General features: G+C 37.9%; 1 protein-coding gene across 2 annotated transcripts in view; it reads left to right on the forward strand.

Moving 5' to 3' along the window:
* The window catches only part of LOC105529876 (serine/threonine-protein kinase WNK1), a 163,518-nt gene that overhangs the window by 83,492 nt on the left and 61,709 nt on the right, over positions 1 to 18,317 (forward strand). Inside the window, exon 1 of one of the 2 annotated variants that reach the window (XM_011967140.1) lies at positions 14,243 to 14,607. The exons of the other annotated variant lie outside the window; for it this stretch is intronic. Coding sequence (XP_011822530.1) covers positions 14,515 to 14,607 — 93 coding nt within the window. The 5' untranslated portion in view covers positions 14,243 to 14,514. Of the gene's footprint in view, positions 1 to 14,242; positions 14,608 to 18,317 lie in introns of those variants that run through there. 2 annotated transcript variants of the gene reach the window in all.

The following is an 18,317-nucleotide window of genomic DNA, read 5'->3' on the forward strand; positions in this document are numbered from 1 at the left end:
TTTTTTGATAACTCTATTAGAGTGATAAGGTTTGTGTCTAGAATAGATGGGAGATAAAGGGTAAGAAGCTGAACTAGGTTTATTGTTACAGCACAGCAAACTCAATCATTTCTTTTTGCCCAAAATATATGACTAATGCAATCAGATTTTTTAATTAAAACATGTAATGAAGTAATTATGGAGGAAATATAAGCCAGTAGATTCAAAACTGAGGGGAAAAATAACAAAAGTTGTAGTGGATCAAAGTTGATTTGTAGATCAACATGCTATATGAGTGATATTGCTAAATAGTAACAGATGTTTCTGTTCTGTGACTCCTGAGCCTTAATTTCCTCATGATTGTGATAGTCATAACTGCCAGGCCTGCTAAGGTTGTGAAGAACAAATCTGTTGAAATTACATAAGAAAGTACATTTGAAAAAGTTTAGAAATACATTTGTTGTGTTTGACATATAACTAGATTGACTCTGAAATGTCCTCTATCTCAATAGATTCTTGGTGTTTCAGAAGGGTTTGACTTAGAGTTTCTGCCACAAAAGATTGGGAGGATAGTAGCAGTAACTAGCTTTTTTAAGTGTAATGAGGCTCATATTTGCACAGAAGTTACAAAATCTGTGACTGTGATATATTCAAGGAATTTTATTTTTATAAACGCCTCCAACTTTTCAATAAAAAAGTAAATAGATGACAAATTATTCTGTGTAGAGATAAATATCTAGATATTAAAACCTAAAAGTATGATTCTGATTACATAATCAAGTCATAGGCTTTCAGTAGTCCTTAAAGTCTGCTTTCTATCCTTCAGTGAATTTTCGAACTTTGTTAATAGAATATTTTGTGCTTATCAAATTAAACATTAGAAGACTTTTGGGGACTTGATTGATTCTCTGCATGTGCATACTAAAAATGTACATTTAGATTTTTTTCTAGCAGCGTTACTGAATATATTATATAATTAACCCATTTAAAGTGTATAATTCACTGGTTTTATTATCTTCGCAGTGTTAAAAGAAAAACTTAAGCCAAATTAAATTTAAAGGTGTTTAATTGAGCAATGAACGATTCGTGAATTGAGCAGCCCCCAGAATCACAGCAGATTCAGAAACTCCAGGGATGCCTCATGGTCAGAACGGATTTATAGACAAGAAAAAGGGATGTGACATACAGAAATCAGAAGTGAGGTACAGAAACAACTGTTTCTGTACAGCTTGCTGGTTACAGCTTGCTGTTTGCCTTATTTGAACACAGTTTGAACACTCAGCAATGTATGAGTGGTTGAAATATGGCCACTAGGGCTGGGCGCGGTGGCTCACGCCTGTGATCCCAGCACTGTGGGAGGCTGAGGCAGGCATATCACCTGAGTCCAGGAGTTTGAGACCGGCCTGGCCAACACGGTGAAACCTCGTCTCTACTAAAAATATAAAAATTAGCCGTGCGTGGTGATGGGCGCCTGTAATCCCAGCTACTTGGGAGGCTGAGGCAGGAGAATCGCTTGAACCCAGGAGGCAGAGGTTGCAGTGAGCCAAGATCACGCCATTGTACTGCTGCCTGGGTGACAGAGTGAGACCCTGTCTCAAAAAAGAAAGAAAGAAATTTGGCTGTTGGGATTGGCTAAGCCTCAGCAGTTGTTAGTTACAGGCACATACTCCTAAGTTAGGTTTTCAGTCTTTTCTACCTATTAAGTTAGGTTGCAGTTAGTCCGCAGAGACTCAGATTAGAAGTACAAAGTCCTTCTTGGGCCATATTTAGTTTGCTTTAACAATAGGTATGTGCAACCATCACCACAGTCAACTTTAGAATAATTTTATCACATGATAAAGAAATTCTGCACCCTGTAGCAATCGCTTTTCTATACAAACATTCCCCCAACTCCTGTGCAACCCCTAATCTGTTTCTGTCACTATAGATTTTTCTGTTCTGGACATTTCATCTAAATAGTCATTTAATATGTGGTCTTTTGTGACTAGCCTCTTTCACTTAGTATAGTGTTCTCAAGGTTCGTCCATGTTGTAGCAAATGTTCATGCTTCATTCCTTTTTAAGTCTGAGTAGTAATATTCCGTTGTGTGTGTGTGTGTATATATATATATAAAAACACAATTGTTTAGCCATTTATCCATTGGTAGACGTTTGGACTGTTCCTACCATTGGCTGTTGTGAATAGAGCTGCTATGAAGAATATTCATGTGCAAGTTTTTGTTTGAATATCTGTTTTTACTTCCTTTAGGTATATACCTGGAAGTGAAATTGCCATGCATATATGTCAATCCTATGTTTAACCATCTGAGGAACTGCCAGCCTATTTTCCAATAGCTGTACCATATTACATTCCCACCATCAGTGTGAGAAAATTCTGATCTCCCCATATTCTTGCCAACTCTTGTTGTTGTTACTATTATTATTATTATTATTTATTTTTGGAGACAGAATCTCGCTCTGTCACCCAGGCTGGAGTGCAGTGGCATGATCTCGGCTCACTGCAATTCCCGCCTTCTGGGCTCAAGCGATTCTCCCGCCTCAGCCTCCTGAGTATCTGGGACCACAGACACACACCACCATGTTGGCTGATTTTTTTGTATTTTTTGTAGAGACGAGGTTTTGCCATGTTTCCCAGGCTGGTCTAGAACTCCTCAGATCAAGCAATCTACCTGCTTTGGCCTCCTAAAGTGCTGGGATTACAGGTGTGAGCCACTGTGCCAACCTGTGTCTTCTGTTCTTAAACAGACAGCAGTCACTGGGTTAAGGACCCACACTGCTCCTGGATGACTTCATCTTAACTAATTACTTATGCAATGATCTTGTTTCCAAAAAAATTCACATTGTAAGGTACTAGAGATTAGAACCACAACATATCTTTTTGAGGGATGCAGCTCAACCCCGTAACAATTGGTGGGTTCATTCCACAAATATTCAAGCCTCTTCTATGTTGCAGACTGTTTTCTAGATCCTAGATATTGAATATTATTGTTATGTCACACACAGTCCCTGTCTCTAAAGAACTTACCAAGGGAAGGAGAACAAACAAATAAAGCAAACAGTTACAATACAACAGAAAACACTTATTTTAGGGATAGGTACTTAATGAAAGCATGTAAGAGTGGTACCTAATCAAGTTTAGACAGGTTAGGTATATGGTGTTAAAGAATTAGGGAAAGACTAAGATAGTGTTGTATCTGAAGATCCACAATTTTCTCTGTCTACCAAGTTTGGAAGTAGGAAAAGGAAGAAGCAAGGGATAAGGCACAAAAGGAAAACTTAGACTTTAATGTAGATCACTGAGGGGACTGTTTTAAAAGTGGGTAGGTATCATGTATGTCAACACATACAGACTTAAATTTTAGAAAGATTGTTTCTGACTGCAGAATGGAGAATGGATTTCTGAGGAAAGACTAAATGTTGAAAACCCAGTTAAAAGGGTATTGAAGTAATCTAAGGAGAATGACTAACAGTCTGAAATAAGGAATTGTAAGAGAGAAGGCCAAAGTGGGTGGATTAGAGAGATTTTGTTTGTGAATTAGATTTGAGCTAACCTCATTTTTTTTCCCCACTTAACATTTATGAAAATAAATGCTCATGTATGTATAAGATCAAACAGAATATCAAACCTGATTGTGAGGTTAAATATATAACTTTAGATTTGGAGAGTATAAAATTTATAATTTATATATGAAATGGTTTACATATTTTATTTACTAAATCATTCCATTTATTTATTTATTTATTTATTTAATTTTGAGACAGAGTCTTACTCTGTCCTTTAGGTAGGAGTGCGTGGCTCAGTCTCGTCTCACTGCAACCTCTGCCTCCCAGGTTCAAGTGATTTTCCTGCCTCAAGCCTCCTGAGTAACTGGGATTACAGGTGCCTGCCACCATGTCTGGCTTTTTATTTTTTTAAGTAGAGATGGCGTTTCACCATGTTGGCCATGCTGGTCTCGAACTCCTGACCTCAAGTGATCTGCCCACCTCGGCCCCCAAAGTGCTGGGATTACAGGCATGAGCCACAACGCCTGGCCCATTCTGTCCTATTCTAAATGGAATAGCAAACTATGCTTCCTGGCCAAATCCAGCCTGGTGCCCATTTTTTACAGCCCATGACATACATATGGGTTTTGGTTTTGTTTTTAATTTTTTGAGAGAAAGTCTCGCTCTGTCACGCAGGCTTGAGTGCAGTGGTACAATCATAGCTGTCTGTAGCCTTGAACTTCTGGGCTCAGGTGATCCTCTTGCCTCAGCCTTCTGAATCTCTAGGACTACAGACGTGTGTCACCATGTCCAGCTTTTTTTTTTTTTTTTTAGAGGTGGGGTCTCACTGTTTTGCCCAGACTGGTCTCAAACTCCTGGCCTCAAGTGATCCTCCTACTTTAGCCTCCCAAAATGCTGGGATTACAGTTGTGAGTACCATGTCTGGCTTGTTTGTATATTTTTTAATGTTTGGGGAAAATGTCAAAAGAAGACTTATTTTATATGATACGAAAACTACATGAAATTCAAATTTCAGTGTCCATAAATAAATTTTTCTGGCATACAACCACACTCATTTGCTTCCATATTATTTATGGCTGTTTTCACACTATAATGGCTGAGTTGAGTAATTGCAACAGACTGTATGATACATAAAGCCTACAATATTTACTATTAGGCTCTTAACAGGAAAAGTTTCTCACTCCTGTGCTAAACATGTCACCAGAACTTTGTAAAACATGTTCCCCGGTAGAGCTCTGTAAGAAATTACTGATCTGCGAAAGTAGTGGTGATGTTCTTCTATAAGAATGCGTTAGCCTCGGTACTTGTAATAGACATGAGAATCTTGGTGCAAGCAAGTAGCTACTTAACAGGTCAGAAAATGTATAGGCAGTCTTTTCTCTCTGTTAAGGGTAGAACTAAAACTTTAACATTTTTATTTGCCAAATGCAAACTCAAAAGCTCAGTTGAGAAGAAAATCTTCTTAAATGAAAGATGTCTTTGGTAGTAAGTTTAACAGAACCTAGAAAGACTGGTGTCACTGTTTCTGTATTCTCAGTATAGTGTTTAACCTGTTTTCAGTTGTTCAACAGCTTTTGTTTTTTATTAAACTGAGACAAAATTCATATATCATAAAATTAACCATTTTTAAGTATACAGTTCACTGGTTTTTAGTATATTCACAACGTTAATGCAGTTATCACTCCTAATTCCAGAACCTTCCCATCATCCCCAAAATGAAGCCCCATACCCGTTAGTAGTCATTTCCCATTCCCCTCTCCAACCCATCCCCTAGCAACCACTAATCTGCTTTCTGTTTCTGGATTTGATTTTCCTATTCTAAGTATTTCATGTAAATGGAATTATACAATAAGTGGCATTTTGTGTCTGACTTCTTTCACTTAGCAAAATGTTTGCGAGGCACATCCATTTGGTAGCATGTATCAGTACTTTTTAATGGTTAAGTACTATTCCATTGCATATATACACTACATTTTGTTCTATTCAGCAGGTTTTATTTCCCTTTAGTTCTTTAGTTTCTTCCTCTCTTTCTCATTGTTAAACTGCTTAACTCTATAGCTGCCTCTTAATCTGGAGAGAGATTGAGAACAGTGTTTTAGTCCATTTGGCCTGCTATATCAATAATGCCATAAGCTAGGTGGCATATAAAGCAACAACCATTTATTTCTCACAGTTCTGAAGGCTGGAAAGCCCAAGATCAAGTGCCATCAGATTTGGTATCTAGTGAGGTTCTGTTCCTCATACACCAGACTTTCTCATGTCATTTTCACATGGTGGGAGAGTCAAACAAGCCCCCTCAGGACTCTTACAAGGGCAGTAATCCCTTTCACGGTTCTGCCATCATGACCTGATCTGCTCTCATGACTTGATCTCTCCTCCCAGAGACCTTCACCTCTTAATACTATCTCATTGGACATTAGATTTCAACATAAAAATTTTAGGGAGACACAGACATTCAGACTATAGCATACATGAAGGAGAAAATCATAGTGTCTTAAAAGGTATTGTCCTAGAGCTTGGCTTATTACATCGTTGTTTATATTCACTGTGCACAGCACACTGTAGGAACTCATTAATATTTTGAAGAATAAATGATTCAAAGGAATATCAAATATAGTCAAAATTAGACATTATATAAATTTGGGAGAGTTGTATTTACTCTATGAAAGAGAAGTGAAATTTAAGGTGACCTTCAAAATTATCCTACTAAAATGAAGTTGAATAGCAGCAAGTAGAAACTGATGTACCTATAAAAGCAATATATTTTATCTTAATGGCAGAAAACACACTTACTTTTGCACGAACCTAATAGAATAGGAAAAACTATTTTGTGCAAATAAAGCAGAAAACAATAATAGGTAGAAAGGCTATCCTAGGACTAGAAAGGCTCTTCTGTAGGTTCTCAAATCTCGGTTGTAATTTCTGAACAACTAGCTTAACTCTTTCCATTATGGGGCTAGGTCTGTTTTTTTGTTTTTTGTTTTGGTAGGTATTTCCCCATAATTTTTACCCTATAATTACTCTCACCTTGTTCTTTCTTCCCTGAGACTTCATAGGGCAGACCAAATCGTAATTTCACTTGGTAGTCCCTCAAATGTTTCAAGACAGTTTTTCTAATGTTAGGAGTCCTTTTTTGTCAAGACCCATCATTGTCAATTTGTAAAACTAAAACTTGTTCCTTTGAATTTCTTGAGGGAAGGGGCTTATATTCGTTATTAGAAGAGGGAGATGCTCAACAACTGTTTTCTGATCTTCAGGAGGTTACATAAGAAAGAAGAGAAACTGTAATTGAACATAATGAACTTGGCGACATTGTATAATATTGAGGGCCCTTGGTGGTAAAGGTTTGAGGTTCTGGCCGGGCGCGGTGGCTCAAGCCTGTAATCCCAGCACTTTGGGAGGCCGAGACGGGCGGATCACGAGGTCAGGAGATCGAGACCATCCTGGCTAACACGGTGAAACCCCGTCTCTACTAAAAAATACAAAAAACTAGCCGGGCGCGGTGGCGGGCGCCTGTAGTCCCAGCTACTCGGGAGGCTGAGGCAGGAGAATGGCGTGAACCCGGGAGGCGGAGCTTGCAGTGAGCTGAGATCCGGCCATTCCTTCCAGCCTGGGCGACAGAGCGAGACTCCGTCTCAAAAAAAAAAAAAAAAAAAAGGTTTGAGGTTCTGTCACCTGAGAATTTTTGAGACGGGATCAAGACAGCTAACAGAGACTCAAGTGATTTTTTTTTTTTTTTTTGGAGATGGGGTCCGTCTCTGTCGCCCAGGTGGGAGTGCAGTGGCATGATCTCAGCTCACTGCAACCTGTTCCTCCTGGATTCAAGCAATTCTCCTGCCTCAGCCTCCCGAGTAGCTGGGATTACAGGTGCCCGCCACCATGCCCGGCTAATTTTTGTATTTTTAGTTAAAACGAGGGTTTTGCCGTGTTAGCCAGCCTGTTCTGGAACTCCTGAGCTCAAGTGATCCACCTGCCTCGGCCTCCCAAAGTGCTGGGATTACAGGCATGAGCCACCACGCCCGGCCCAGGCTTGAGTGATTAGTTCAGCATGGTATTAAAAGTTATTGAGGACCCCAAAGAGCTTTTGTTTACTTGTGTTCTATCTACTTTACTGTATTATAAATTAAAATAGAATTTTAAAAAGCACTTAAAAATGATAACATAAGCCCTATATATGTTGGCATCAAAAGCATTTTTATGACAAATAACTATTTTCCAAAACAAATTTTAAAAACTTATTGAGAAGAGGGGCATTTCCACATTTTTGCAAATCTAATGTCTAGTCTAAAAGAAGATTGCTAAATTCTCATATCTGCTTTTCTATTCAGTCTGTTACAATATGTTGTTTGGGTTGAAGTATATGAAGAAAATCTGGCCTCATGCAGATATGTAGTTGTGAAAGGAAATACTTTATAGGCCACAAGATAGGATATTGAGGACCCTGAAGGGTCTTTATACCACACCTTTGAGAACCACAGTTTTAGCAAACCATGCAAAGTACAGTCCTCAGAACAACAGAATCAGCATCTCAGGGTGTTTGTATTAAATGTAAAATTTTGGCCCCTTTCCAAGCCTGTTAAATTAAAATCTGCATTTTACATAGTACAAGGGCGATTCATATGTACATTAAAGTTTGGGAAGTATGAGCTGGGTCATTAATCCCTTAAGGTCTTTTTTAGTTCCATGTACCTTTATTTGGTTAATTAAATAAAAAGTAGGCTATATAATATAATAGCAAAATGTTATTTAAATAAACTATTGTTCAGTCATTCATGTAAACTTTTAAGTCACATTATAAGTAACTAATTTGACTTAAAAATTGTATTATTATAGCATTTCTATGCAATTTTACATTTTTTCTGCCTTTTTGGTTGTTGCTTTTTTAAATTTTTCTTTATTTTCTTTATTTTTTTTTGAGACGGGGTCTCACTCTGTCACCCAGGCTGGAGTGCAGTGGCGCGATCTTGGCTCCCTGCAACCTATGCCTCCTGGGTTCAAATGAGTCTCCTGCTTCAGCCTCCCAAGTAACTAGGAGGGACAACAGGCATGTGCCACCACAGCCGCCTAACATGTATTTTCTGGTAGAGACGGGGGTTTCACCATGTTGACCAGCCTGGTCTTGAATTCCTGACCTCAAGTGATCCGCCAGCCCTGGCCTCCCAAAGTTCTGGAATTACAGGCGTGAATGACCACGCTAGGCCTGGTTGTTGCTTTTTAAAAAGGAAAACCAGTAAATCAAGCTGTAGAAAATGTGGAGTAAAAACAATTGGAACTGTGCTGGAATCCTTAGTTTCTAAGGATGCTGCAGGTGGCATACATTTGTGCTTTATTTTTCCTCTAAGCTGTGAAAATTTAGTTGTGTATGCTCTATAGTCCTTAATTCTGCACCGTCCATTACTGTACTTCTTGCCTAGGAAATACTGTCTAGAGTTTACCAATCTCCATTCCCATCTTCTGGCTTCTAGCAAAGAATAAAAAGGGCTGTGATCTTTGTTACTTTTCTAAAAGTTTTCTTATGTTTTGGGTGCTGAGATAAATGTGGAGGGTTTAAATAAGTTCTTAGATAATATAATTTATATAATTATATAAGCAATCATGATGATTCTGTGTTGAAATAGGCCTTGAAATATTGTACCTTCTCTTAAGTCAGCTTGGGATTTAAAATTTGAATTAGTAAGTTTAACTAATTTTAAAATTATGTGTCAGTCTGCTTAACTGTTGCATACTTATTAAAGAAATGTGCATGGTTATCCATTGGAAGAGGTCCTAGGGCTTCCTGATACAAACACAGCCACAGACCCCAGCCACTCTAGATTTCTGGTTTTCATCCCAGGTCTATTGTGTATACCCTGGCTATTTAGTAACCAGTAAACCACTCTCCCCTTTCTGTAGATTTAGTACTAACTTAGAGAAAGGATACAAAGAAGAGTTTGTATTGAACAGCTCAGGATTGCCTTTTTAGGTGGAAGAAACAGGCTCTGGAGTTGGATCTGCTTCCTTTCAAATCCCGTTAATGTCATTGCCCAGCTGTGAGACCTTGAGCAAATTATTTACTTTTCTGAGCCTAAAGTATTTGTGAAGATTAAATGAGAAAGGCAAAGTGCCTGGCTTGTGGTTATCAGTCAGTGCCTAATAGGTATCACCATTATCATCAACATCATTATTATTATTAATACATATTTAGTAGTGAAATAAGGTGTCTCTTTTTGTGTTATTTTAACCAGTGACATTCAGCAAATTGCATTAATTTAAATGTGTTTCATAAGTGTCACATAAAATCAAACTTTAAACAGGAGAATGAGCTAACATTTATTTGTAATCTTGTCAATCACCTCACCTTGCAAAGTACTTTACATATACTGTTTTAATCTTTTATATCATGGTAAGTAGATAATGTCTTCATTTCACAGGTAAGAAAACAGACTCAGAGTTTAAGCATTTTGCCTAAGGACATGCAGGAGAAATAATAGTAGTCAGAAATGAAGGTTCTCTTAACATGATACTAATACAAACATTAACATTATTTTCCTTTACCTCTTTTTTGTTTTGTTTTTAATCTGTTTTCTGGACCGCAAGGAAAACTCAGGGTAAAAAGTTTAGGAGATGTGAGTAGCAAAAGTCTGGTACTGCAGTTTTGAGCTCTGAGCAAAGATTCATTCTCCCTGTTTAACAGAGAAAAACTTCTTAATTGTATGCTATACTTGTAATCTTGCCCCAGTTATCATGAAAATCTATGCCACTGATAATGAGAAGATCCAAGTAAAAGTAGGAATATATTTAGCACAACTTTGGTGTGCTTTTAAAATAATAATAACTGCAGCAAGCAATGACATCAACTTTTTATATGAAGGATAGTGCATTTGAACTGGAGCAGTACACAAGCTTTCATGCATTCAGAGAGTAACGAGCCTTGGGGAATCATGAGTAAGTTAATTTCTTTGATAGAGCTAGCTTGATTTGGTAGGGAGTTCGAAAAAGCTTGTTTTCCAATGGGATCATAAGGTATGTTCAAATTCCTGTAAACTAATGGTTCATACCTGTAAGAATCTGGCTGAATCCAGCCCTATAACAACCAAGTTAGAAATAATGGGGATTTTTAATTGCTTTGTTTGTGTAATTTGACTTTGTCACTGATTCCATTAGCTTTTGGATTGCAAGGTTTGAACATTTTGTCTGGGAAAAACAGAATTAAAGCCATTAGGGTAAAATTCCTTTTAGTTTTTATATAACAGATTGCAATTCACCCTACTTTTTTACTCAAACAAGTGAGGCTGATTCCTGATTAGATGGTGTTTGAAAAGTTGAAGGAAACTTTGTATTTATTTCTTTAGCAGCTAGAATTTGTTGTGCTATCAGTGAAAATCTATTGGAATTAGCTGAACTGGTTCCTTAATAAGTTTTGTTTCTATGTCCATCCAGCAAATTTAGGTTATAAATGTAAAAGAAAAGTTCAAGTATTGAGGGGCTGTATCTTAGGAACATTTTGCATGATTTTCAGAACCTTTTCATTATTCTGCTGTGATTTGATTAAGATTAAAGGTGGTAGCAATTCCCCGTGTTTAGGTACTAAATAATAATTATTAATTAAATCATTATTTCAGAATTCCTCAAAAAAGCTGACCTTACTTACCTACCCAGAATTTGATCTGTAATTCACAAGGCAGTAGACTACAGAATAAAAACTGAAAGGATGTAGAAAGATTGTTTTCCATATTTAAATACAGCAGTACTGAGTTTTCTGATATAGTGTAGATAACCTAAATGCTAAAAGATTCATATTAATACTTTGTAATTGCTACTTTCTCTAATGGATTATATGTATATATGATTTGAGGTATACCTTGAAAGAAGCATAAGACTCAGTTGACTGAAAAAAGGGGGCAGAATAGGAAAAGTATTCTTGTTGGTAGAAGTGTTCACTAAAGTATTCAGTGAACAAGTAACCAGTTTGAACTTACTTTGGGGAGATTGGGTAAAGATGTGGGTGGAAGTTTGATTATGATTTTCATACCACCTTTAAAAGCACAATAACATGGACTAGAAATAACATTAAATTAGACACAGGAAAATCTGGATTCTAGTTTTTGTTTTACCATTGATTAGGCCCATACTTCACTGGAATATAGATTACATTTGTCTTATAGGTGCTGAAGGTGGTGCAGTGTATCTAGCAGATTGCCTGATAGCTGTTAGACTAGATGGGACACTCCATAGTCAGCCAGTTGAATTAATGGATTAATTCTTTGTTGTTGTTGTTGTTGTTTGAGATGGAGTCTTGCTCTGTTCCCAGGCTGGAGTGCAGTGGTGTGATCTTGGCTCACTGCAGCCTCCGCCTCCCAGGTTCAAATGATACTCCTGACTCAGCCTCTTGAGTAGGTGGGAATACAGGCATGTGCCAACATGCCCAGCTAATTTTTATATTTTTAGTAGAAACGGGGTTTCACCACGTTGGCTGGGACGGTCTTGACCTCCTCGTGATTCGCCAGCTTCGGCCCCCCAAAGTGTTGGTATTACAGGAGTGAGCCACCGCGCCTAGCTGGCTAATGGGTTAATTCTAACTTTGACGTAGAATTAATCTCTGGACCACATTTCTGTCATCTGAACAAGGAAGGACTGTTATTCTGGTTCCTTCTAGATCTGTGATCCTGTGACCATTTAGTAGCTGTGGAGAGCTATTAACCATTTTTGAGCAGTGTGATTATATTAAATGATATCAGATGATTGGAAATGGTTAATTGTCAGATGCTTAAATGGATATCAGATGGTTGGAGCTAGCCACAATGTAAAACACAAATTGGAGATGAAGAGAATGGAAATACGAGGCCCATCTTAAATTGGTTTAGGCTTAAAGAGATGAGGTATTAGAAATTAGAACTTTGATGGTTACTTTTATAATACAAAAACAATGACTTGAGAGGCAGCAAAGAAGCCAGTAAAAACCTTTTTTTTTTTTTCCTGCTTGGTCAGAGATCTTTGGCTATTGGAGAAGAGTAAGAGTACTAGTCACAAAACCATTTCCCAGTTGTTTTTAACTTTATCTTTGTTTTAAGAGCCCATAGAGAATATAGTAGTACTTAAATATTGTCGGGGAAGAAGCATCCAACGATGACTAAGGTTTCTTCTCTGGACTATGGAAATAATGACACGATTGAAAAAAATGGGGGAAATCCAGAGAAAGGCACTGAGTTTGAGAGAAAGAGGGAATTACGTTAGATATGTAAACTGTTATCTATTTGTGAATGGTATTTTTGTTGTATATATTGAAAACTCTTATTTTGATTTATAGAAAAGGTTGCTCTTTATAGAATCTAGATATTTAGATATTTGGCCGGGTGCGGTGGCTCAAGCCTGTAATCCCAGCACTTTGGGAGGCTGAGATGGGCGGATCACGAGGTCAGGAGATCGAGACCATCCTGGCTAACACAGTGAAACCCTGTCTCTACTAAAAAATACAAAAACTAGCTGGGCGAGGTGGCGGGCGCCTGTAGTCCCAGCTACTCGGGAGGCTGAGGCAGGAGAATGGCGTAAACCCGGGAGGTGGAGCTTACAGTGAGCTGAGATCGCGCCACTGCACTCCAGCCTGTTCGACAGAGCCAGACTCCGTCTCAAAAAAAAAAAAAAAAAAGAATCTAGATATTTGTGCCTACATCATACCTTTGTCTCCTCAAGCCCCCAAAAGTCCCCTCAGCTTGGTTTATTTGTTGCCTAATAGAGTTTTAAAACTACCCACATCTTTAGATCTGATGGACCTTTGAAGCAGGACACATGGCACTTGTTTTCTAGCTCTTTCATTTAGCCAAGCATGGTCCTACAGGCTTGTTCATACACTTAAGTTAGAGGTAGGCTGCACTTTTGCAGCGCACATTGCTGCATTTCTGAGCAATACCTGACATCCTAGACTCCTTAGTAGTAATAAATTGTATTGAACCAGAGATTAGTGGTAGTTGCTTTGAGATAGCCTGTTAGAATTGGTAGCATTTCTAACCTTTAGATATATTACTTCCAAACAGCTTCCAAGCCATTGTCTTATGCTCCTGTTGGTAATTGAAGCCTTAGCATCCACTGTCTTCATCAGGATTCAAGCCTACAAAATTACAAGGGAGAGAGGACTTTAATCCGTTACCCATTATAACAAAGCAATGAACAATGCTGTTTCTACAATCTTTGTTAATGCCCTGAAGAAAAACTTTCCCTTAATCACTAAAATTAAAGTAGTTTTTATTTGGGTCTATGAGATCTTCCTAGCAAGTGGAATGTCTTAATTTTGAGACTTATAGGAGGGAGAAGAAGCAAAAAATTCATACCACTTGTGTACATAAATACTGTTGATTTTTTTTAAATGTACTGTGAAAGAGTAGTAAAGCAGTCTGCCTTAATATCACTGCCTTTTAAATCAGGTGAACAGAGGAACTATTATCTCCACTTTAAAAACAAATGTAAGGGATATAGTCCAGGTCATGCAAACATAGTATACGATGGATTGAACTGACAACCCAGCCCCAGTATTGTGATTCCCTGTCCAGTGTTTGTTTGGCTACATATTCTGAGTTTATAGTTTGTTCATTGAAAATCCCCTTTTTCTTTTAAAGTACGCTTTCAAAGTGATTGGGGAAAGGGAGTGTTTTTGGTAAATGGGTTTCTAGTGTACATAAAGTTAAGCATCTAAGAAAGGTTTTGATAGGTCAAGGAGACAGAACCTGTGGACAAAGTAGGTGGAGCATTGAGCAAGTAAAAATCTCATTTTGCTTGTCCAGGAATCTATTACTGTTGGCAGAGAAGCAGGAGGAATATTAACAGAATAGTTTTCCTGCTGCTGGGCATGTAGTTTTGTCAATCTAGAAGAATAGATCTATTGTTGGCTGAGTAGAGCAAATTCATGTCTGAGAGTTGGGGAAGCATGGCTAGTGTTAAACAAGAAACTGTGTTTCAGTCTGACTTTGATGTCTGCCTTCCTTATGCTGTGGGCTAATGTATATCATAGCCATTTTTTCCCTCATTTTCCTCCAATAAGAAATCTGTTTTGCCTTTTCTGATGGATATTTTTACAAAGAAAGACTTTTGCTCAGTATTTGTCATCATACATTCTCATTGCTGCTGCTACCCTCAGAAGGATTGTATAAATGAGGTAGGTAAGAATTTCCAGTATATATATTAGTCTATATTGTAGCCTTTTTGCTGATATTGGTAGAAAGTTTCCATTAAAATATTGAAATTGTTAACTTGAGAATGCTTTAAAAATATTTAGAGTTCTATAATTTAGTGAATTTATACTGTATTCTGTGTGAGGAAGAGGTAGGCTTTTGTTAATTCTGAATGGTTAGGGAGAAGTTTACTTTTATTAAGAGTTCCTGTTAATGTTACCCTACCACAGTCAAAGCATAAGCTTTTAAGAAGCAAGTGCTGGCAGTTTTTAGGATCTGAAAGACTGAGTCAGAGAACCCCGTATTATGACCCACTTTTGTTTCTCTAGCAGATTAGTTGGCAAAACATGGTCTATAGAATTCAAATGAGAAGTCAGTCCATAAAATATGTACATGTTTTTGTGGGTTTTTTAGTTCAAATAATGCAACATAAAATTTGATAAACATTTCTCTTATATCAGACTCTTACTGTGCTGTCATAGTTACAGTTGTTCATTTTTTGTACCCCATTTAAAATTGTGCAGAAGTGGCCTTTGTGTTTTGTAATGAGTGTACAGTAGATGTTCAAGAAACACTTACATTTAATGAAGAAAAATAAGCTACTATCCCAAGTCAAAAAAGCATATGACACTACTGCCTAAAGATAACTCTTGTGAATTAGAAAAGTAAGAGAAAAATAGTCTGTAGAGCCAGTGAGTTGTTGGCTCTGGAGGAGTAGACTGAGAGGGCTGTATGTCCTTAACAAACTCTGGTTTTGTTCTGTGTAAGATAGTAGCCCAACTTATCTAGCTTAGTTCTTTTTTCTTCTTTTACCATGAAAACATCTTGTTACCATTATTTTGTTCTGTCTGGCGCTTAAAATCGTGTTTTAGAATAATCTAGTTCACCTTTCAAAAATTATCAGTTATAAAAATTACATTGAGTTCTCATGTCTTAAGAACAAGAAGCCTGTAAGTGTATTTTAAAAACTGTAATTTTGTATTTATTTTAAACAGCTTTTTATTACATGTCCCAGATGACTTTTCTGTGGGTCACTTTTACTATCAGGTTTCGTAATCACTGCATGTACACTTTTACTTTTAATATACAATACCTGTATATGCTTGCTTCTTAAATGATTCAGAATACCTCTGCTAGGTAGTTTAATAATCCTGGCTTATTGATGGTTGCTGACTGGTAAAATTCCTTGTTATATTTTTCAGTATTTAAGTGGGTAGCATTAAGCAGTCTTAATCTTTTAATACCAGCTACTGGACTGGTAAGGTGTGTCTCAGTTTTATTGGCTCCCTTGGCACCTACAGTACATTTTTTAAGGCAGTAGTAGTATTTGAATATGTGGTATAGCATTGGTATGGAATTTTCTATACAAAACTCTTGACTAAAGGTTGAAAAAGCAGCAGAACCTACTAAATGTTAAGTTGTATTATGCACAGTTACTGGTTTTGCTGTATCTTAATACCTGTTTTGCTCAATAAGTATTCCTATTTGTAAAGTAGTGAATTCATACATGTTGGCAGGGATAGGATTAGCAAGAGGATTATTATTAAGGATAATCAAGGATGAAAGCAGGTTCAAGAGAAGATTTTCCTTCCTTTATTATCTTTGGTGATTGCCTTTTTACTCAGGTAGCCGTGGGTCAGCGAACTTAATGCTTCAGAGAGCTTTGAACCCAGATACGACATTTGAATTCAGTTGTTGTAAATTCAGATAGACAAGTTGGACAGGTATTATCATTATTGGCTAGACAGGAAATCTGAAGCTCAGAACTACTTCTGTTTGTCCAGTTCACACTGAATTCAAGTCTTTTATTGTTAAATGTTTCTGTCCTTTCAATGTGCCTATGCTAGATTAAAACAGAAGAATCAGTATACATTTGCTTTGTTAAATTAATACATAGTTTTGTTGCCAGTAGGCTACATACATTCCCCTGAAATGTATGTGCTTATGGAAGAAGGAATCTTTTTTTTGAGACAGGGTCTCACTGGGTCACCCAGGCTAGAGGGCAGTGGCACGATCATGGCTCACTGCAGCCTTTACCTCCCGGGCTCAAATCATGCTCTGGCCCAGCCTCCTGAGTAAGTGGACTGCAGGCACGTGTGCCGCCACACCCCACTACTACAGGCACATGTGCCGCCACACCCCACTAGTTTTTGTCTCCTTGGAGAGACAGGGTCTTGCTTTGTGCCCATGCTGGGCTCAAACGATCCTCCTGCCTCGGCCTCCCAAAGTGCTGGGACTTACAGGTTTGAGCCACCACACCTGGCCCTAGACTTTTAAAATGCTATCAAAGTAATCAGAAGAGCCAATTGTGTTAGCTCACACCAGTAATCCCAGCAGTTTGAGAGGCCAAGGTGGAAGGATCGTTTGAGCCCAGTTCAAGATTAGCCTGGGCAACACAGCAAGACTTTGTTTCTCCAAAAAGACAAAAAATTAGCTGGGCATGGTGGCGCACACCTGTAGTCCCAGCTACTTGGGAGGCTGAGGCAGGAGGAGTTTGAGGCTGCAGTGAGCCACAATCCCACCACTGCACTCCAGCCTTGGCAGCAGAGCAAGAACTTATTTTCTTTTTTTTTTTTTTTTTTTTGAGACAGAGGCTTGCTCGGTCACCCAGACTGGAGTGCAACGGCTCTGTCTGGGCTCACTGCAACCTCTGCCTCCTGGGTTGAAATGATTCTCCTGCCTCAGCCTCTCAAGCAGCTGGGATTACAGACACCCGCCATCATGCCCAGCTAATTTTTGTAGAGATGGGGTTTCACCATGTTGGCCAGGCTGGTCTCAAGTGATCCGCCTGCCTTGGCCTCCCAAAGTGCTGGGATTATAGGCGTGAGCCACCACGCCTGGCCAAGAACTTATCTTTACAAAAAAAAGTTTATGCAGTTTTTACGTGTTTATTGTAGAAAACTAAAACCAAATGTAAACCAAAGTACAGTTGTTCCTCCTTGTCTGGGGAATTGGTTCCAGGACTCCACACTCCTGTGGATACCAAAATTTGAAAATGCTCAAGTGCCAGAAATGTAAAATGACCCATAATATTTACCTGTAAAAATTATTTACAGTATCTAATACACTGTGAGTGCTATATAAGCAGTTGTTATACTGAATTGTTTAGATAATAATGACAGGGAAAAGCCTGTACGTGTTCAGTACAGATGCAGTTTTCTCTTTTAAATTTTCAGTTTATAGTTGGTTGAATCCACAGACGTGGAAACCATGAATAAGAAGGGCTAACTGTACTCAGTTTCTGCTACCAGAGAATTTTTAGTGCATGGTATTCATTTTTTTTCTTGCATTTCCTATTTTCGTAAGTCTTAAGTTTGAAATACCAGCTTGCTCAATTAAAGCAGCCTTTGCTTCAGCAGCATTATTTTGTTTTCACTAGAATTATATGAAGATAAAAACAAGCTGGGAAAAACTTAGATGGAGTTTGAAAAATAAGATGAGGAAAATACAGATAGTGATCTTTGTAGTCATTCTCATAAATGAAGCTTTTAAATACATGAATTTAACTTTAGGGTCAGCCCTACTGCACAGCTCCTTGCTGTGAAAAGTTAGCCCTGGGAGTAGAATTCTCCAAATTGGGTCTTTGGAATAATACAATGAGTAATTGAGTATTATCCAGTTTTGGATCTAACTCTTGTACTTAAAAGACTTCAGAGCTAATCATTTGATATATTTCATTTATTTCATTTAGATC

The sequence above is a fragment of the Mandrillus leucophaeus genome, unplaced genomic scaffold (genome assembly GCF_000951045.1).
Source record: "Mandrillus leucophaeus isolate KB7577 unplaced genomic scaffold, Mleu.le_1.0 Scaffold79, whole genome shotgun sequence".
Lineage (NCBI taxonomy): Eukaryota > Metazoa > Chordata > Mammalia > Primates > Cercopithecidae > Mandrillus > Mandrillus leucophaeus.